At 37.0% G+C, this 20,801-nt stretch overlaps 3 protein-coding genes across 3 annotated transcripts; all 3 read right to left on the bottom strand.

Annotated features, from left to right (window-relative positions):
* Window positions 1–1,069: 1,069 nt before the first annotated feature.
* LOC106441899 (MACPF domain-containing protein At4g24290) lies at window positions 1,070–4,421 on the bottom strand. Its single transcript, XM_013883651.3, has 8 exons — window positions 4,175–4,421; window positions 3,654–3,905; window positions 3,321–3,559; window positions 3,033–3,234; window positions 2,860–2,928; window positions 2,576–2,762; window positions 2,261–2,427; window positions 1,070–1,943 (listed from the first exon to the last, which is right to left on the bottom strand). Exons 2-8 carry the CDS (start codon window positions 3,903–3,905, stop codon window positions 1,248–1,250), a joined length of 1,812 nt encoding a protein of 603 aa, XP_013739105.2. The 5' UTR covers window positions 4,175–4,421; the 3' UTR covers window positions 1,070–1,247.
* Window positions 4,422–12,709: 8,288 nt separating this feature from the next.
* On the bottom strand, window positions 12,710–16,018 carry LOC106359189 (heat shock 70 kDa protein 6, chloroplastic-like). The gene is made up of 10 exons (XM_048735634.1): window positions 15,846–16,018; window positions 15,662–15,744; window positions 15,363–15,580; window positions 14,969–15,221; window positions 14,832–14,876; window positions 14,580–14,721; window positions 14,403–14,501; window positions 13,468–13,807; window positions 13,127–13,333; window positions 12,710–12,871 (listed from the first exon to the last, which is right to left on the bottom strand). The coding sequence occupies exons 1-10, from the start codon at window positions 16,016–16,018 to the stop codon at window positions 12,710–12,712; spliced, it is 1,722 nt and encodes a 573-aa protein (XP_048591591.1).
* Window positions 16,019–17,061: 1,043 nt separating this feature from the next.
* Window positions 17,062–20,376, bottom strand: LOC106415486 (heat shock 70 kDa protein 6, chloroplastic-like). Its single transcript, XM_048741542.1, has 8 exons — window positions 19,533–20,376; window positions 19,194–19,446; window positions 18,994–19,073; window positions 18,739–18,881; window positions 18,549–18,647; window positions 18,245–18,434; window positions 17,765–18,163; window positions 17,062–17,651 (listed from the first exon to the last, which is right to left on the bottom strand). Exons 1-8 carry the CDS (start codon window positions 20,103–20,105, stop codon window positions 17,253–17,255), a joined length of 2,136 nt encoding a protein of 711 aa, XP_048597499.1. The 5' UTR covers window positions 20,106–20,376; the 3' UTR covers window positions 17,062–17,252.
* Window positions 20,377–20,801: the final 425 nt, after the last annotated feature.

Here is a 20,801-nt window from a genome sequence, read left to right as displayed (position 1 = left end):
AACCGATTAAAAGTAGAAACATGTAAATATGTATCTATTTTATAACAATACATGAAAATCTATTTGTTACATAAGTTAAATTTGTGTTAATAACTATTACCATAATTTTATAGTAATAAAAAACCTTAATTTGTAAAACACTTGAACTATAACTAAATAACAATACATCGCAATTCAGACATCTTATTTTCTAAGTCTTTTTTGATCTTTTTGATTTATTTTAGTCTTCACTAAATTAATATGAAGATTATAAATTTGATGGACAATAATTAATGGAAAATTTTCAATTGAAAAATCATGACTTTAATGAACACTAAATATGAAAGAGTGGAAAAACTTTTCTTTCATGTTTCTGTTTTGTTTCATATTTTTATTTTCAAAATTTCAAGTTTTGATTTTAGTCATAGATTTGATTATTTTATTTGATGGTAGAAGCATTTTTATTTTTTTGTTCATTTATTTGAACATGTAATATATTTTTAATAAATGACTGTGTTGACAATATGACTCTAAAATTCATATAATATGATCTCAAACAAAATTATTATGTTTTTTGGTATAAAACCGAATAAACCGAAAACCGACGGTATATAAACCGAACCGAACCGAAGTAAATATGGATTTAGAATGGTAGTTATATTTTACTAACCGAAATATCGAAAACCGAAAAAAACCGAACCGAAACCGAACCGATATCCGGATTGAACACCCCTACTCCTTGTCTCTCCAAACTTTTACAACGTTGTAACAAGTAGTATTGACTTCTACTTTGGTAAGTCGCGCAAGAGACGGACTAAGAGTGAATCAAATGAGACGTTAACTATATATTATATCCATGACACAGCTTCTAGCGATAAAAAAAATTGGGGCACGGCGTAAACTCACCTGCATTGGATTTGATTCATGTTGAAAACAAAGTTGCTACTATTCTAACCAATGATCTAGCCATCTTTGATATATCTTATATTCCGAACTTGGATCATGCAAAATATGATATTCATTCCACTCCATTGCACTAAGTGCATTTTTGTAGGAGTCGATCGGATCAGTCGATATGGCAATATAAAAAAAGATTACAAAATATAGAATCATTAGCCATGCTCGCAGATTATAGAGTGTGTATCATTGCTTCTTCAAGACAGGAAATGTACAAGACATGGAATCCTATTTCTCTCTCACACACACAAACGGTTACATTACACATGATTAATGTACACACACACACATAACCACCATAACCACCTCACTCAACCTTCATATGTTTCCTCCATCGCTTCATCTTCCATTATCGCAGTCAACAAGGAATACTTAACCTTCAACGAGATTTTCCCCTTCTCCACCAACAACCTCGCACCCGACACAACCCAATACCCTGGCGACTCCTGCGGCCCTCTCGTCATCTCACTCGTATCCACAAACCTCAAAAGCTTGGGAGCTTGCACGGGCACAGGCGGTCCGCCAGGGTAGATAGCAGAGTTTATATTCACATCCGCAGGACGCGGCGGCGGTTGCTTCTGCGGCGCGGTGAAGTGATGGCTTATCAGCGTCGAGATGAGTCCCGACTTGGGAGCAAACCCCACCGCTTCGTCCCACTCGTAGGTCTTGGCGAGCATCGTTCCCACGACTTTGGAGAAACTAAGGCGAAGGAAGAGCACGTTCTTGAACCCGTGGCTTTCGACGAGAAACTGCGCGCCTGTTACCACCGCGAGGTCGTCTTCTGACTCGACGGGGGATGTGCAGACGTGGGAGTAGTTCTTCCAGTTTACTTTCTCGTAGTAACGACGGTCGTGAGAATCGTGCCGCATAGTTGTGTTTGGAGCGTCTTCGAGCTGGAATATTTTGGGGAGAGAGGAGAGGTGTTGTAAGTGAATTGCTAAACGGTTGCTTCTTCGTCCCTCTAGGTAGAGTCGCATGCCAGTGACTGGTCTCTTCCCGACATCAACCTGAAACCAAATAAATAATAAACACATTAATCCACAACCTGCAAAGTCTTGTTATACTCTTTACTCTGTAAGTAAGATTTTTTTAAAAAAATTCTTGTTCCACGAAAATAGATTTTCTATATTTTTCAAAATATTTTTGTATACTTCTAAAAAACATTACTTGAGAATATTTGAATTGATTGAATATCATTCACTGATAATTATTGGAAAGTGTATAATAAATTGAACTGTAAGCAATTATTGTATTTTTAATGTGTGAAAAATATAGAAAATCTTTCTTTCGGGAGTATATGATTAGGGATGAGGGGAACTCATACCGGAGTGGTGTTCACAAATAGCTTAGGTCCGAAGAAACTGAACTGCAGAGAGGCACAACTTTGTTGCTTCCTTTGCGGACCAAGAGGAAGTTCACTAAACACTGGAGCCCACTGCCTCGGTAGCTGAAATTCTAAGAACTGATGTAGCTCTGAGATCGGTGGCTTATCTACAAAAACAAGTACCACAACATATCAATATAAACACAAGAATTATTGTGTACTGCACCTACTTATCAACCTATCTAATAAACTGGTGGTACTGTTCTCACTTATCACATAGTTGGATAAAGATTAAAGATGTATGTGTAGGCTTACATCTTAAATAGAGATTAATGGCGTGGCTCAAGAAACCACTTCCTGGACATCCATTAAGCAAAGAAGTTATTGGAATCAAAGACATGGAGATAGCATCAGGCTCCGTCTGAACTGTTTGTAGCCAATCGTTATGCGTTAGATTTCTATTGTCGTTTCCACCTCTCCTTTTGCACATGAAGACAATGTCCTACAAAAATACAATGTCATTCATGAGAAACAAAGAAGCAATTTCACATGCAAAAAAAAACATGTCTACTAATATTATGGTACCAAATAGAAATCACCTCTTTATTTGCATAAGATCCCAGCGAACTGGTATCTGCAAATCTCAGGCGCTGCTCCTTTGCTTCCACCTGTAACGACGGACGAAAGTTTTGATTGCAACACTAAACTGTTAGTAGTAATTCTTCAAGATGTCAAATAAGAAAGTTTTGGTGATGAGAACTGTTACACAGACCTTACTAGTTGGATGTATTCTATCTGAAGCTATGTTCTGCACTCCACTAGCTTCTATAAACCTCTTATCAGCCACTTCTTTCAACCTTTTCTGGAGATCATCAGGCTGAAGTTTCGACGAGTGTTGCTGTTTCGCATAAATCACATCTTTCCCTCCCATCTTAACACCAACAACTATATGCGTCCCATAAGTATCTATAAACCTGGTAACAAAAACATCTGATTAAACGTTAGTTACAAAAACTCAATCCCTCCAAAAATTTAACTGTCTGATTAAACGGTACAGCACCTAGCCAATGCAGCGGGGTCCCATGTTGAAGGGACAGCCTGCTTAACATGCTCACGTAGCAACATTTGAGATTTATCCAAAGCAATCGAGTAAAAAGAGATGAAAATCCCATCGAAAGCAAGGTTCTTGGTGTAGGCAGCATCTTTCTGCCAACAGCCAGAGAACTCAAACATGGCGTTGAAGTGACCAGATGGGATTTTACCAGCCAAAGACAGTTCTTGGTTGAACTGCTCTGTCATCTACAAAAACCCACAAGAAAAAAAAAAAATTAAATTGTATGCTCTTTAACTTTGATGGGTTTATTACATAAAGTAAGAGACTTTTTTTTAATACCTGTTGGAAAGAAAGAACATCAGAACTAAACCTCATGCGCTCTCCTTTATCGCATTTGATAGACTTTGAAACGTTAGGGATAGTGATTCCACCAGGTAGAACAATCTCGCGAGTGTCGTCACCGTCTTGAATGTCAAGCAGCCGTGATTCTTTACAATACTTCAAGCGTACATCAATAGCTAAATCATAGCCGCAGCCGATTGAACCAATCGCAAACTCAGCTGCTTTAGAAGCTGGGAGCCGAAGTGCCATCTTTAGACCCAAAAAGAAAAAGAAAGAAGAAAGAGGATTAAGCTATAAGAATCAAAGAGATGCAAAAAAAAAAGAACAATCAAAAGACACTTTGGTCTTCTGGTTTCTGAGAGATGTTGACACAATAGAGATTCTATTTATGGTCGGAACAGAGACTTTGTCAAATCCAGACCAAATAAAGAGATTGTAATAATTGCCCAAAGAATAGACCAAAAATTATTCAACAGACGCGCAATAAGTTGAAAGAAGAAGAAAGTAAAGGTGAATACTTTGAAGAGTAGAAGTTGAAGCTCAAGTATATGTCTTGGATATCGCGGAGAGAGCTTGGAAACACGATCTAAACGAAGCTGAGAAGAATCCTAGAGGTTTTGTAGAGCTGGTGTGGACATGGGATGATGGAGAGATTTGGGGGAGGAAAGGATGAAGAAAACCATCTGCTGTAAATTAATTAGGTCTGTGTAGTTAAAATCTATATGTGATTACAAAGGTAACAGCTTTACGTCAGATTAAAACAAAAGTGTTTAAAGTTTTGGTTTTAAGGCAAAGAAAAGTCAAAGTCAATGGAGAATTGTGTTTGGTCTTTGATCTCTCTCTTTTTTTTTTCTTTTTCTTTTTTAGTTGCTAGTACTATTTATCTCATAAATATTGAAATATATATATTTTAATTATATTAACTTAAATTTATTAAGTTAGTAAATCACAAATTAATATATTTATTATCAAATTTAAGCTAAAAACATATTATTTGAAAACAAACAAAACATCTTTTTATTATTATCTTGGTTTAACAGCCTGTTTATATGCTTCGCTGGGAAGTGGGAACTTTAGTTATTAGTTTTGTTCTAAAGGAATTTTAGTAAAAAAGCACTCATAACTATGAAAATGTTTTCACATGTTAGAAACTTTTTTCGTATTTCAAAGAGAGATCTGCTCAAAGGTGAAATCATTTTACCTGGGAAGTGGGGAAACCTTAAACTACTTAACAGGTTTCATCAGTTTGTTTACAATTTTTAAACACGGAAATAAAAACTTACCACATTTTGATAAAGATTTTCTCGAATAGCTCAAGATTTTGTTTAGATTACCAAGTTTTTTTGAACCATCTAGTTTTAACTTTTGAATATTCAGAGGTGTGATTTGATTTGGTAGAAATAGTAGAATGATTTGGCAGTCGTTGTTGTAGCTATCATGGTAGTAAGTAAACTTGGTTGAACTGATAAATGTATATTGTGACGATTTTTACTCTAGGATTATGTAGAATTAGGTGGTCTTTTCGCCTATGAGCAGATTTATAGTATTATAGACCGATGGACCAACCCTCAGGGCTAGAAAGTAGAAAGAAGAAGCGCTTTGATTTCAACTCTAAACGTTTGAACATAGGTAGTTCTCCCAAGCTGTGATCTTTTGTTTATTTCCCTTGCCTTTGTCAACGGCACTGACAGAGATAGTCCCATTGGCATCAATCCCAAAATGTAACTTCGATTTTTGGAATTCCTATTGGTGCTGGTGGGCACATTGTGTGACTAATACATGTCTGTCCGTCAGAACATGTCGTAAAGACTTTTGATTTTAAAGTAGGCAGAGTAGTGTTGTTCCTTGGAATACAATCTTAGTCGTTACACCACGAAGCGAAAGCGGTGTCACATCTACAAATGTCACATCTCCAGCCAAAAACACCAAATCAAAAGAATATGACACTTCTTGATGGGAACTCATCGTTACTACAACATCAAATTATTATTATATAGGTTGAAAATGTTCTCTGTAATAGCATTGCTTCATTCTAAGCCCACAATAAATTTATCATCACAAGCATTGCTCAAAATAAACCCCATTATACCAACCCTACGAAATCATGTGTGTTTCGGGTGTGCACGAATTCAATCCAAAGCCGTCCTCGTGCCTTTTTCTCATTTGCTGTCTGTCAAGTCGGGATCGATCACATCATCACCACCTTTGCTTGAAGATGAATCTTCTGATGAAGAACCTTCACCTCCAGGAGGCGAAGGACCTGCAGCTCCAGCTCCAGCTCCAGGCTGGTTGTACATAAACAGACCGATCTGCATCACTTCTTGGTTAAGAGCAGCCACAGAGTCCTTGATTTCTTGGGTCGATCCACTTTCAATCTTGTCTTTAAGCTCTTGTTGTGAGATTAACTTTTATGATTGCAATTATGAAATCTACCCAAGACCAAACTAGATTTATCTTAATTCAACCCTAATAGTTTTCTAAAAGAAGAAGAGAGAAACACTTAACCTTGATCCATGCTTTCCTTGGTTGAGTATTTGCATCAATCCACAATTTGATTTTCTCCTTCCTTTGGCCTTTAATGCTTCATGATTCCCTTTGATGGACAAAGGAATCTAAAACCTCTTCTTATCACGTTTTGTTCCCTTACGGTGGCTTATACGTTTCTTACGTAACTGTTATAGCGACACAATTGTAACTCTTCTCTCATATAAGAAAAGTCACTTGTCACATTTTGATAACCACCACACGCGAGTATATATATGTGTGTGTATTTTGCCTTTTAATTATCACATCTTTTCATTTTGTACTCTTTCAAGTACAAACTATACTTTATATGTGATTAATATACATCCAAGCACAACTATAACACATATACATAAATGATTGTATATAACCATTATAGAAGAATCATTTATAACTAACAAGGCAAGGAAGGAGGGTTATCAATACACCCATATTCTAATTCTTTTATCGAAACCGATCCATCATGGTATCATCTTTTATATTAGAATATAAAACATTAATACGAACTTGAACTTTATATTAAACCAATATACACATAAGTCATATAAGAATATAAAATATTCTTACATTCTCCCACTTGACCTTTGTGTTGCCTTAAGAGTTCAATAACTTTAATTGCAATTTTACATCAAGTTCACCTGGTCTTTACTAAAATTAGAACTGATCGAATCATGGCGGTTGTATGCCATTTAACCGGCATAGTCCCTTCCATGTATCACAAACCAATTCTATTTTTATATTATCCTTACATGAGAAGAACCTTTATTCTCAAAAACTTTTCCATATGTTATCTATGAACCTTAAGTGTATACACGTACTTTAATGCTAACATATTTAATAAATCAGAAACTTAACTTTAATTGAATTCCTAGGTGTCAAATACTTAATGAGCATTCCATAAATATAATAGCAAGGCTTTATCTATAATACCCGTACGTTCTTAATGGCCATTGAACGCCTTGGGTGGTAAAGCTTTAGTTTGCGGATCCGCTATATTTATATCCTTTCTTATGTGCTCAAATGACACTCTCTGTTTCTGAACTTCTTCTTTAATAGACAAGTACTCTAACTTAATGCGCTTAGGACCCTTCCAATACTTTCATCCTTTCAAAAAAAAGACAGCTGCGAATTTATCACCATAATCTCTCAGCAGTTTGGCGTTAGTGTCGACAATCCAAAGCCCTGAGATAAATTTCTGCAGGCTCCATACATGAATTGTGGTTTCAAAGCATACCACAAATGAACCTTAATAGTGAAAGTAGCAATGACAGACTACTTTCCACTCTCCTTTAAATTGTTCCCACAAATAATAGAAACAATACCTAAACGTTGATTTTTACCATCAACGCATCCGGCTTTATTTGAATCTGAAAATCCTATGACCTTTAATTGATTGGATCTCTTTTATGTAAGCATGTTCTCGTTGGTGCCTTGCAAGTACCAGAGAACCTTTCTTTGCAGCATTCCAGTGGTTCATTCTGGGATTACTTTATCGGTCCAACTTTCCAATATCAAAACTGATATCAAGTTGACTATGTTTCCAATATATTCAAAATCCCAACCACTAATGTATCAGGAATTATTTCTATTTCTTTACGCTCCAATTCATTTTTAAGACATTACATTTTACAAAACTTATCTCTCTTCTGAATTGGAGCTATTCCTACGCAGCATTGTTCTATTTTATATATATCTCTAAGATCTTACTGATATGTATTTTCTGAGACAAACTCAACAATCCTTGTGATCTATCTCAAAAAGATTTCTATTCCAATCACATAAGACGTCTCACCCATATCTTTCATTTCAAAGTTCTTAGAGAGATACTACTTTACATCATGTAACATGCCTTTGTTATTTTCAGCAAGCATAATTACATCAACATATAAGACTAACATCAATAATAAGCTCCCACTGATCTTAATGTAGATATATTGATATACGATGAGCTCTACAAAACCATTCGACGTGATGATATCATTAAACTTCAAATACCATTGTCGAAAGCTTGTTTTAGTCCATATATTGACTTTCTCAGCTTACACACCATATTTTATTTTCATGCGGCCATGAAAATTTCATGTTGGTCATATATACTACTTCCTCAAGCTCTACATTCAGAAAGGCGGTCAAACATCTATCTAGTGAAACTCAAGATCATAATGAGCCACCTAAGCCAAAACAATGCTAAGAGAATCCTTCTTTTAAACTGTAGAGAAGATCTCTTTATAGTTAATGCCATCTTTTCTAGGTGAAACCTTTAGCAACAAGGCGAGCCTTATATCTTCCAATATTCCCTTTCGAGTTATGTTTAGTCTTAAAGACCCATTTACAATCAACGGTTTTGAAACCATTAGGAAACTCTACTAAGTACCAAACTTCGCTAACACCCTTAGATCTTATCTCTTTGCGGCACCAACCTTTTCCAGAATTGTCACTTTCCATGGCTTTTGAATGAGATTGGGTCTTCATCAATGTTTAAACCACATTCACTTTCTATAGAAACCACATAATCATTTGATATGGCAAATCTTCTTTCCCTTTCAGATCGCTTTAAAGTACTTGTGGTTCACTATCCTCTAATTGAATTGTGACAAGTTCACTGACTATATATTTTAGCTAGTGAGATCAGTGCATCTGCATGTTGTTCGATTGGGAAGAAACAACTACCTCAGGTGCAACTTCAGGTGAAAGAACTTTTCACCCGAATTTCATTAATGTCCACCTTTTCGCAGTTCACAACTCCCACTAGTTTCACCATTCTCAATGAACCTAAGATTACCCGATTCAACTATTCTCGTACTATGGTTAAACCAATAAAAATTTATACCCCTTTGATTCTTTTAGGATAGCCAATAAAAAATAATCCATTGACAGCCCTAGGATCAAGTTTCTTTTGATGTGGATTATATAGCCTTATTTCTGATGATTAACCCCATACACGTAGATGGTTCAAACTAGGTTTCTTTCCATTCATAGTTCGTAAGGGATCTTAGGAACTTCCTAACTAGGAACCTGGTTCAGCACATACGTTGCAGTTCTTAATGCATATATATACCCACAACTAAAGAAGTAAAGAAAAATTACTTAACGTGCTTCTAACCATCTCTATTATAGTACGATTATGCCTCTCTACTACACCATTATGCTAAAGAGTATTGGACATACTGTATTGTGCACAGATGCCTCTACTTTGAAGTAACTTTCCATAGAGCTCATCTCCTCTATCAGATCTCACTACTTTTACTTTTCTATCTAGCCGCCTTTCCATCTTATCAGTGAACACCTTTAGGACATCCACAAAATTAGACCTTTCATGTAGTAGATAAGTATATACATACTGTGAGTAATCATCAATAAAGGTGATGAGGTCTTTTTCACCGCTTCATGAAGGAGCATCGAAAGGGCCATATATATTGGTGTGTATTAACCTAAGAAACTGAGTGCTTCTTGTGGCTGGTTTCTTTACAGTACGTTTAGTCTGCTTTCTTTTAATGCAGTCTATACATACATGTAGGTCACTAAAATCCAATTGAGGAGGAATTTCACTCTTCACCAACCTCATTCTTTCTTTGGAAATGTGACCTAGTCTTTGATGCCACAAGAAACCGAACTTTCATTATATGTGCTATGATTAGTGCCTCTAATTTCAACCACCAAGTATTACTAGAAATTTTTAATAAGACTCCTTTCATAGCAAACAAAACTTTAATGTTTACTTTCTTATTAAAACAAGTCTTCCTTTTAAGACAATCCTACTTGAAAAGTCTCATTTTCTTGCAAAAGAAACACTTCATTTCATTTCGGATTTGACTTTTAAGTCCTTCTAGGAAAGACTAGTTATTCCTTTTTGTTCTTTCTATTTGGGATTCTTTTGCTGCTACTGGCACTTCCAAGACCTACGAGGTTAGCAACTTGATCTTTCATCTTCCATGATCTACTCTCCTCTTGAATAAACATAGCTTTTATTTCTCTAATGTTTCATTATCTTTACTGGTGTTGTAATTCACCTGAGAAACTGACTAATCTCAAGAGGTATAGAGCTCATGATGAATTGGACCAGAAACTGCTTGTGCACCTCCATTTCCAAGGTCTTTAACTTTACAGCCAGATTAGAAATGTGAGTCACATGATCACGGAATAGTTGGGACCAGTCAACCATTTTCATAGTTAGCTACATTCGACTTACAACATAATCCGACTATAAATACTCCTTAAATCTACTTTATAGATTCCTTTTTGTCTTAGGCATCGAGGACTTAACTCTTTCTATAACGAGAACATTCTCATAAAGTTCAAACTCAGCCTATTAGATTGCTCTCATTTCTTACACACGTGACTTTTCACTTTCGGAGATATCTATCGTAATGGCTGAGGACTCTTCATTTACTATGGTGAATTCCCATTCTATTATACCCAGTGTAAACCAGATCTTTTCGGACCATTCACCATAATTGAGTTCATTGAACTTAACGATAGAGTTAGCAAATGCAAACACATTTGATGAAACTACAAGCTTTTATACATGCTTACTCCTTACTGCTTTGAAACTTTATTTCAGATTCTATACTTAATATAAACTTTTAAGTTTGTATTTAAGTAACCTTTGGGCAATACTTAAACACAAACACTTTCAGTGACGCTAAAATACACTTTAATAACTAATCGTTTAAAACTCAAGTCCAATGGTATATTACCTTTGGGTATATATACTACCAACTATAGTAAAAAAATGACTAGTTCTTTTCATATTATTAACTATATTCAATGATCCACCTTTGGGTGATCTCCAAAAATATAGTAAATAAAATAATTGATCACTAAAACTTTAATGTCATTTAGCGTCTCTTATATCATGATCAATTATACTACTATTAATTTTAATATTTGTAAGTAAATAACATGATCAATTTGGTGACTAACATGTTATAAACTATACAAACATCAAAATATTAATAGGTAAAATTATCCTAAATTTATGTTAATATTTCATACCATAATTTTCTTCATTGTGTTAATATTTCATAACAAAAATTACCTACTACTAAAATGCAGCGGAAGCATTTTAACCTAAATTAATCATATTTATGTCTCAAACCATATGAGACAATTAACTAAATATATATATATATATATATATATATATTTTTTATAATATTTTATACAACAAATTATAAATATATATGTGTCCTAAACTTCATGGACATCATACCAAAACGCTTTTAACCGTAAAGACACAACAATCGGTTCCTTATGTCATGCCAATTCAAAAAAAAAAAAAAATACTTGTGCACATTTATTAAATTGTCATGCGAATGACAAATTCTTTTTCAAACCATGCATGCACACGTTTGTTCCATGACACAACTTCTCATTGCTGACTTTTCTTACATGCGTGTAGTAATTAACCGCCAACATGTCCAGGATTTTAACCAACTGAATCAATTATTTTACTTATAATTCTGAATTCATTCACATTCATGAATCCACAGAACCAGCAATTTAATTTAGTGGCTGACATATAAAGCCCTTTATGGCATCGTAAGATTCCGTAATTAAAATAATAAACAATCGTTCATAGATTGATTGAGTGTGTCGTATCGTTACGATGCCATATTCATATGCATGATCATCAACGCACACTTTAATAAATACCGTTTAAGTGCCGTACGCTTAATTACAATGGATTATACTAATCTCATGAACACTCTTTTAAACGGATGAACCCGTATATGTTCACAAGCACATGAGAACTAAACCGAGAATGTTCTTAACATTTTCAAATGCCTAATGAGTGAATTAATTAAATCAAAGATGGCTCTGATACCAAATGTGAGATTAACTTTTATGATTGCAATTATGAAATCTACCCAAGACCAAACTAGATTTATCTTAATTCAACCCTAATAGTTTTCTAAAAGAAGAAGAGAGAAACACTTAACCTTGATCCATGCTTTCCTTGGTTGAGTATTTGCATCAATCCACAATTTGATTTTCTCCTTCCTTTGGCCTTTAATGCTTCATGATTCCCTTTGATGGACAAAGGAATCTAAAACCTCTTCTTATCACGTTTTGTTCCCTTTGTTCCCTTACGGTGGCTTATACGTTTCTTACGTAACTGTTATAGCGACACAATTGTAACTCTTCTCTCATATAAGAAAAGTCACTTGACACATTTTGATAACCACCACACGCGAGTATATATATGTGTGTATTGTGCCTTTTAATTATCACATCTTTTCATTTTGTACTCTTTCAAGTACAAACTATACTTTATATGTGATTAATATACATCCAAGCACAACTATAACACATATACATAAATGATTGTATATAACCATTATAGAAGAATCATTTATAACTAACAAGGCAAGGAAGGAGGGTTATCAATACACCCATATTCTAATTCTTTTATCGAAACCGATCCATCATGGTATCGTCTTTTATATTAGAATATAAAACATTAATACGAACTTGAACTTTATATTAAACCAATATACACATAGGTCATATAAGAATATAAAATATTCTTACACTTGTAGCTTAGCCTCTATCTTCTCTTTCATTTCACCTGGAATCTTCTCTCCAAATATTTCAAGTTGCTTCTCTTTCTGGTTCTTTGTGTCAATTGCCTCCCTCTTCTGTTTGTCATCCTTTGCAAACCTTTCTGCCTCTTTGACCATTTTCTCTACCTGTAACACGTTCAATCATTCACACCTAACTTTTGTTACCATAAACATCAAAATATTAGCTAAAAAGAAAAAAGAAAAACGTTTTTTTAACAAAAGGCTACTAGATCATGGACATAGCACCACTCCCACATTAATCAATTGCAACAACGATAAGTTAAGGTAGAAATTTAGTTACCATCTCATAAAAATGACCAAAATAAGTAACCAAGTTAGTAAAATCTAAGCAATGTAGTTTGACTTGTCAACTGGACGCACCTCATCCTTGGGCAATGTAGTGGCACCAGTAATGGTAATCTCTTGTTTATTACTGGTGGCTCTGTCAGTAGCAGTCGCGGAGAAGATTCCATTTACATCAATGTCAAATTTTACGTCGATTTTTGGAACTCCACGTGGTGCTGGTGGAATACCATCTAGAAGGAAGCTGCCGAGGCACTTGTTATCTCTAGCAAACTCCCTCTCACCCTGCAGCACATGGAATCTAACACGTGTCTGTCCATCACCAACAGTCGTAAAGACCGTGTAGTGTTCCTTGGAATGATCTTAGACATAACAGAACCCGTACATAACGTCGCATCCTTTTTCTGCAACTGTAAGACCTCAGCTCTCTCACTTCCTCTGAGTTTTCTTGTGGAAGTAGTACACCCTCTGGAACGTTTCCTAACATCTCCAACACTATTCGTACCAAGCGAAAGCGGTGTCACGTCAAGAAGGACAATGTTACTCACATCCTCAGCCAGAACACCAGCCTGGACTGCAGCACCTAGAGCCACAACTTCATCAGGATTCACAGTGACGTTAGGTTCTTTCCCAGTCAGCTTCCTGACGACCTCTTGAACAGCAGGAATACGTGTGGATCCACCAACAAGGATCACTTCATCAATATCTTTGAACTTGAGCTCTGCATCCCTCAGTGAATTCTCAACGGGAGTCTTACACCTATAAGATAGAAACAAGGATAAGGATTTTAGGCATCCATGATTAATCAAAGGCGATGTAATAATAGGTGAGCTTTGATTAAAGGGCAATTCTCTGTGGTCGGGTGGTCAAGACGTTCTGTGGATTCTCAAGAGACCCGAGTTCGAATCCGCATCACACCAGATTTCCACACACGCATGGCTACCAGAGCTTTCACATTCTCTCTCCTGGGAATGGTTTATCATTTTTTTTATAAAGGGCAATTTTATCAAATAGATTTTTTTAAGTTTTTATCATAAAAATAGTCCCAAAATAAAATAATCAAAATAGCTTTTTTTTGGTTGAAATTTTTGATATTTATCTATTTTTTAAATTTGAAATCCATCCCTAAAACTTCATCTCTTAACTCTAAACCATAAACACTAAACTCAAAATCCAAAACTCCACATTTTAACTCTAAACTCTAAAGTCTAAATTAATTAACCGTTATAAGTGTATATTTATCTCTTTAATAAAATATTTTGGTCATTTTGATCATAATTTTGATCTTAAGGTTCATATTTATGACAAAACTTCTTTTAGGGTTATTCTAGGGAATTTCTCTTGACTAAATTACCTGTTGAGTAAATCGGAACACAGTTCTTCAAACTTGGCACGTGTGAGGGTGGTTTCTATGTGTTTAGGTCCATCAGCTGTGGCCGTGATAAATGGCAAGCTGCGCACAGAAGAATCCAAAACGGCTTGTGAGATTACTAAGAAGAAAAAAAAGACTGGGCTAGAAAGTTGATTGTACCTAATATTTGTTTGAGTCAGGGAGGAAAGCTCGATCTTAGCTTTTTCTGCTGCCTCTATTAACCTCTGAAGTGCTTGCTTGTCTTTCAAAAGATCAATGTCTTCTTTTTCTTGAAGTTTGAAGCGAGCCAATCTACAACTCTCTGCATTGCAACATAACTTATGTGTGATTCAAATCACTTTTTGACTAGAGACTTTTATGTGTGATCTAGGTAAACCTTGTCAAAGTCGTCGCCACCCAAATGTGTGTCACCAGAAGTGGAAAGCACTTGAAACACACCTTCACTAACTTCAAGAACTGCAAAAGTAATAAACATACCAAAATACATATCACTAGAGGCTGTTAAACCCAAAAAAAAAATATAAAGAGAGAATCTTAGCAACAGTTACCAGAGACATCAAAGGTACCACCACCAAGATCAAAGACAAGAATTGTTTCGTTGCTTTTCCTTTCAAAACCATAAGCTAATGAAGCAGCAGTAGGCTCATTGATAATACGAAGAACTTCCAATCCAGCAATGCGACCAGCATCTTTAGTAGCTGTCCTCTGGGAGTCGTTGAAGTAAGCAGGCACAGTGATGACAGCCTTGGTCCCTTTTTCGTCTAGGAAGCTCGAGGCATCATCCACAAGTTTCCTCAAAACCTACAGCACACATAAAGCAAGAAACCAAACTCATCAAAAACTCAACTAAGTACACTTTAAACAAACTAACCAATAGTTAAGAGTCTGAAATTTAATACCTGAGGTCCTGAGCTGAGATTTCCTCAGCAGCATATTGTTTGCCAATGGCGGGACACTCGAGCTTGACGTTCCCGTCTCATCCTCAACAACTCTATAAGAAACCTGCTTAGACTCCTCGTCTACCTCATTCATCGTCCTACCAATAAACCTCTTCACCGAGGAGAAAGTGTTCTCAGGATTAACCACAGCTTGCCTCTTCGCAGGATTTGAGGAAACTTGTGGATGATGCCTCGAGCTTGCAAATACTTCTTTTTCATCGCCTACAATATAAAAGACATAATCAACAATGGTGGTACTTTCAAATTATACTTTAAAAAAATAATAATAATTTAAGTCACTACGGTTCACCTTCTCTGCTTCTTTAGCAGAAGCAAACTCAATATAGCCCATGCCATTTTGCTTGCCCTCGCAGTCTGTAACAAGTCTGAACATGAACAACTTGTCCAACATCTTTGTATAAATCGATGATGATATCATGTATTACAGTTGGGCAAGGGAGATTGCCGACAGAGATAGTCTTATTACGTCACAAAACTTGGAGTTCCATCAAGGCATTCTTCTTCTTCATAGGAAGTTTTATCAAGCCTTCCTTTTGTGATCGCTAGTCGAAGATAGTCTTCGTAACAGAGCTTCTCTGCAAGGTTGTACTGGTGTAGAAGACGGTATGGAGGTAGCTTAGCCACATGAAGAAAAACCATGTGATCGAGAAAGTATTCACCATTCATAAGTTGGAGCGCATTGTGTGCTGAATCGGCAGAATCAAACTCAACAAAGCTATAGCCCACATGTTTGCCCTCGGGATTTACAATAAGTCCAACACTAACAACTTCTCCAACATAGCTGAAGTAATCGATGATATGAAATATTTTAGTCTGAGGAGAGAGATTGGAAACAAAGAGAACATTCTCAACAATACTTTGCGCAGCCTTCTCTGCTTATGTAATCTTTGTTCCAAACTATGTGATCTTTGCAATACTTGGGCCTTGGAGGACGGTAAGATGCAAAAATCTGACCAAAAATATGCGAATTTTCAAGCTTTTGCACAGCCTTCTCTGCTTCGTTAGAAGAAGCAAACTTAACAAAGGCAAGTATTCGCCTTCAGCCAGGGTTTCACAATACGTTGAACACGAACAACTTGTCCAACATCTTTGAAGAAATCAATGATATCTGCTATACCAGCATGGGTAGGTAGTCGGCCAACCAAGATCGTTTTCTTTTTTACCCCAACCTCCTTATGTTTCTTCACAATCATATGTTTGGTTTTCATAATATCCAGAGCAGCGAAAAAGAGGAACCCTAGTGATCTTCTTCCACTTCTAGCTAGGATTACATCAAGAGTTTTGGTAATTTTCTATTTAATAAGTGGTTTTGAAATTTTTCTTCTAATATTAACTAGAGTTTTGCCGCACACACGGGTGTTATTTTTTGTTAAATATAATAGGGCTATAATATTTATACTTCATGTTACTATTATGTATTTTAGATTTGTAACCATTAAATAATGCAATTGTAACTAAATAGATTTTGGTATGGATAATTTATATATTGAGACTGTTGTCAACCGTTTCCCCTCGTCAACTAATCAATGAGAACTTCCCGTCATTGGCTAATTAATGAGATTTCCCCTTAAGCGAGTCGAACAAGGTATATTACACTGATTGGTATGGTAGCAAGTAGCAACATCTTAAGATTTGCATCTCTAAGTTATGTGTAACCTCTAAGTCCATTGAAGCATCTGAAAGAGAGAAAACTGCAGCATACTAGTATTCATTGGACAGCTTCACACATTTGCTTTCTAACGACAAATAATCGTTTTCTTTTTCCCACAAGAACAGCTTAATCCATGCGTGTCTCAACTCAACCCAACCAACCAACAAAATCATGCGTTTCTACACGGGATATATAAACTCAAACCATCCTAATTCGATTTTCTCATTTGCTGTCAGTGAAGTCAGCGTCGATCACATCATCTCCATCTTTACTTGATGAGTCTGCTGATGAAGCATCTTCACCACCAGGGGAAGGACCTGCACCTGCTCCAGCTCCAGGCTGGTTGTACATAGACTGACCGATCTGCATTACTTCTTGGTTGAGAGCAGCCATGGTATCTTTGATCTCTTGGGTCGTTCCACTTGCAATCTTGTCTTTAAGCTCTTGTAGCTTGGCCTCCACCTTCCCTTTCACTTCACCTGGTATCTTCTCTCCGAGTTCTTTAAGTTGCTTCTCTGTCTGGTACACAACTGAATCTGCTTGGTTCTTTGTGTCAATTGCGTCTCTCTTCTCCTTGTCATCCTTTGCAAACCTTTCTGCCTCCTGGACCATTTGGTCTACCTGTAACGTTTATCCACACCCAATTTGTTACTATGAACATATATAATAGTAAAAACATCACCCTATAATCACCATGGAGATAGCAGCTCAGTATTAAAAAAAGGTGAACGCACCTCATCCTTGGGCAATGTACTGGCACCAGTAATGGTAATGTCTTGTTTCTTTCCTGTGCCCTTGTCACTAGCACTGACGGAGAGGATACCGTTTGCATCAATGTCAAATTTGACTTCGATTTGTGGAACTCCACGTGGTGCTGGTGGAATACCATCTAGACGGAAGCTGCCAAGAGACTTGTTATCCTTAACAAACTCTCTCTCGCCCTGCAGCACATTAATCTCAACACTTGTTTGACCATCAGCAGCGGTTGAAAAGACTTCTGATTTAGAAGTGGGCAATGTAGTGTTCCTTGGAATAATCTTAGTCATGACTCCTCCAAGGGTTTCCAAACCAATGGAAAGTGGTGTGACGTCAAGAAGCACTATGTCACTCACATCTCCAGCAAGAACACCAGCCTAGAGTCAAGAAAAAGATGACGCTTAATGAGTACTCATTGCAGAAAACAGGGTGAAAGTTAAAAGTTCACGAGAACACACCTGGACAGCAGCACCTAGAGCTACAACCTCATCAGGATTTACTGTGACATTAGGTTCTTTCCCAGTCAATTTCCTCACAACTTCCTGAACAGCAGGAATACGTGTGGATCCACCAACAAGGATCACTTCATCAATATCACTGAAGCTGAGCTTTGCATCTCTCAGTGAATTCTCAACGGGAGTCTTACACCTATATAAGATAGAGACAAGGAGAACAATTTTAGGTCTCCATGGTTGATCAAAAGCTATAGAATGAGAACATAGAAGCCTGTTGACATGTCATATGAACTGAAAGTAAAATTACCTGTCAAGTAAATCTGAACACAATTCTTCAAACTTGGCACGTGTGAGGGTGGTTTCTATGTGTTTTGGTCCATCAGCTGTGGCCGTGATAAAAGGCAAGCTGGGCACAGAATCCATATCAATCAGAATCCACATGTCTGTGAAAGCACTAACAAGTTAGTCATACATTTGGGCGAGAGAATAAACTGTACCTCATGTTTGTCTGAGTCAGAGAGGAGAGCTCAATCTTAGCTTTCTCTGCTGCCTCTGTCAACCTCTGAAGTGCTTGCTTGTCTTTCAGAAGATCAATGCCTTCATCTTTCTTGAAATTTGAAGCCAGCCAATCGACAACTCTCTGCAATGAAAAAAAAAAAACAAATCTGTCAAAAAAAGGACAGAAGGGAGAGCAAACAGACTCAAAACTCTATGTCTAAGGAGTAAGGACTATACGGTTAAGGTGTACTAACCTTATCAAAATCATCTCCTCCCAAATGTGTGTCGCCGGAAGTGGAAAGCACTTCAAACACACCATCACCAACCTCAAGCACTGCACACCAAGGAACATAACAAGATACATATTAATACATCAAAAACAGTATAAGACAAAAAAAAAAACAAATTCCTCAAGAACATATATGGAGCGTATTTCGGAAAAGTTCAATGTTACCTGAGACATCAAAGGTACCACCACCAAGATCAAAAACAAGAATTGTCTCATTGCTTTTCCTCTCAAAACCATAAGCCAAAGAAGCAGCAGTGGGTTCATTAATAATACGAAGAACATCAAGCCCAGCAATACGACCAGCATCTTTAGTAGCCGTCCTCTGCGAGTCATTAAAGTAAGCAGGCACAGTGATAACAGCCTTAGTCACTTTATCATTCAAGAATCTTGACGCATCATCAACAAGTTTCCTCAAAACCTACAACACACACATAAACCCAATCAGAAAATAACCACACACAACAAAAAAAAAAATAAGAACTCAAAAATATAAACTTCGAATACCTGAGCTGAAATCTCCTCAGCTGCAAACTGTTTACCAATGGCGGGACACTCAAGCTTAACGTTCCCGTTCTCATCCTCAACAACTCTATACGAAACCTGCTTAGACTCCTCAGCAACCTCATTCATCCTCCTACCTATAAACCTCTTCACCGAGAAGAAAGTGTTCTCCGGGTTAACAACAGCTTGCCTCTTCGCTATCTGCCCCACAAGCCGATCACCGCTCTTAGTGTAAGCCACCACAGACGGAGTCGTCCTCTGACCTTCAGCGTTCGTCACGATCGTTGGCTTGCCTCCTTCCATCGCGGCTACGGCGGAGTTAGTCGTTCCCAAATCAATTCCCACGACTTTCTCGTTGACCACACGCACCGGACCTACCGCGTACCTAGAGGCGCCGCCGTTTCTACTCCTCATTCTCAGGAAGGAGGATGTAGAGGTGGAGAAAGGACCGTTTCTAGCGCCGAAGAAGGCGCTTCTTGGCATGAAACTGCTTTTACTATTGAGATTCCTCTTAGAAGATGAGGTGGTGAAGCCAATTCCGCAGAGGACGTGAATCTGAGCGGCGGACGAAGCCATGTTTCGAGCTTAGTAAGAGTATAACAGAGACGGAGGAAACAAGAGAATAGTCAGAAAATCTCGACGATAAACCCTAAGGAAGATTGAGAAGATATAAAAGAAGATAAAGAGAGGAAGGTGAAGACGAGTGCGGGGCCCCCTAGCTGAAGTTTCCGGAAAGAGAGGCTGCACATATGAAAAAGTGGATGGGCTTTTCTTGGCCGTTGGGTGTGGGTGTGTGTGTGTGTGTGTGTTTGTATTATGGTTATGAGTTTCTCAAGTTTTCGTCCTAGAAACATCGAGACACTTCACAGAGCCCACACACTTCTCTTCGTATCATATGTTCTCAAATGCGACGCGTCACTTTAAGCCACAAAATCATCTCCACATCTAATGGATAAGTAAAAAGTTATTTTTCTTTTGTCTATACGACGTGGACCAGTTACATGGTGATTAGTTGGTGGTTGTTACTGTTGCGATGGACCAGATGCACTCCTGGGCCAGATGCTCTACTAGAACCAGACCGGATATCCGAAGGCCAAACATTCGCTTAGTATGATATTGTCCATTTTGGACCTAAGCCCTCACTGATTTGTTTTTTAGGTTGTTACTCACAGATTTCGACCAGCTATATATATTAGATTTTATTATGTCTAATATCCAATGTGAGTCTGAGACTTGAATTGCCTTTTTATTTATTCTGACAGTTACAAACTC

The sequence above is a fragment of the Brassica napus genome, chromosome A1 (genome assembly GCF_020379485.1).
Source record: "Brassica napus cultivar Da-Ae chromosome A1, Da-Ae, whole genome shotgun sequence".
NCBI classification, from domain to species: Eukaryota; Viridiplantae; Streptophyta; class Magnoliopsida; order Brassicales; family Brassicaceae; genus Brassica; species Brassica napus.
The sequence above is the reverse complement of the archived record's forward strand: the minus strand, read 5'-3'. Positions and strand labels throughout refer to the sequence as shown.

What these genes read in the sequence shown, in the direction of transcription:
- LOC106441899 (XM_013883651.3), bottom strand. Translation starts at nt 3,905, where the DNA reads ATGGCACTTCGGCTCCCAGCTTCTAAAGCAGCTGAGTTTGCGATTGGT. An exon ending in GAATACATCCAACTAGTAAG is followed by an intron (nt 2,929 to 3,032) that starts GTCTGTGTAACA and finishes CCGTCGTTACAG; the next exon opens with GTGGAAGCAAAGGAGCAGCG. An exon ending in GATCTTATGCAAATAAAGAG is followed by an intron (nt 2,763 to 2,859) that starts GTGATTTCTATT and finishes GTATTTTTGTAG; the next exon opens with GACATTGTCTTCATGTGCAA.
- LOC106359189 (XM_048735634.1), bottom strand. Translation starts at nt 16,018, where the DNA reads ATGGTTTTTCTTCATGTGGCTAAGCTACCTCCATACCGTCTTCTACAC. An exon ending in AGAAGCAGAGAAGGTGAACC is followed by an intron (nt 15,581 to 15,661) that starts GTAGTGACTTAA and finishes TTTATATTGTAG; the next exon opens with GCGATGAAAAAGAAGTATTT. An exon ending in GCTCGAGTGTCCCGCCATTG is followed by an intron (nt 15,222 to 15,362) that starts GCAAACAATATG and finishes TGTGTGCTGTAG; the next exon opens with GTTTTGAGGAAACTTGTGGA.
- LOC106415486 (XM_048741542.1), bottom strand. Translation starts at nt 20,105, where the DNA reads ATGGCTTCGTCCGCCGCTCAGATTCACGTCCTCTGCGGAATTGGCTTC. An exon ending in CTCTAGGTGCTGCTGTCCAG is followed by an intron (nt 18,164 to 18,244) that starts GTGTGTTCTCGT and finishes TCTTGACTCTAG; the next exon opens with GCTGGTGTTCTTGCTGGAGA. An exon ending in GTACATTGCCCAAGGATGAG is followed by an intron (nt 17,652 to 17,764) that starts GTGCGTTCACCT and finishes TAAACGTTACAG; the next exon opens with GTAGACCAAATGGTCCAGGA.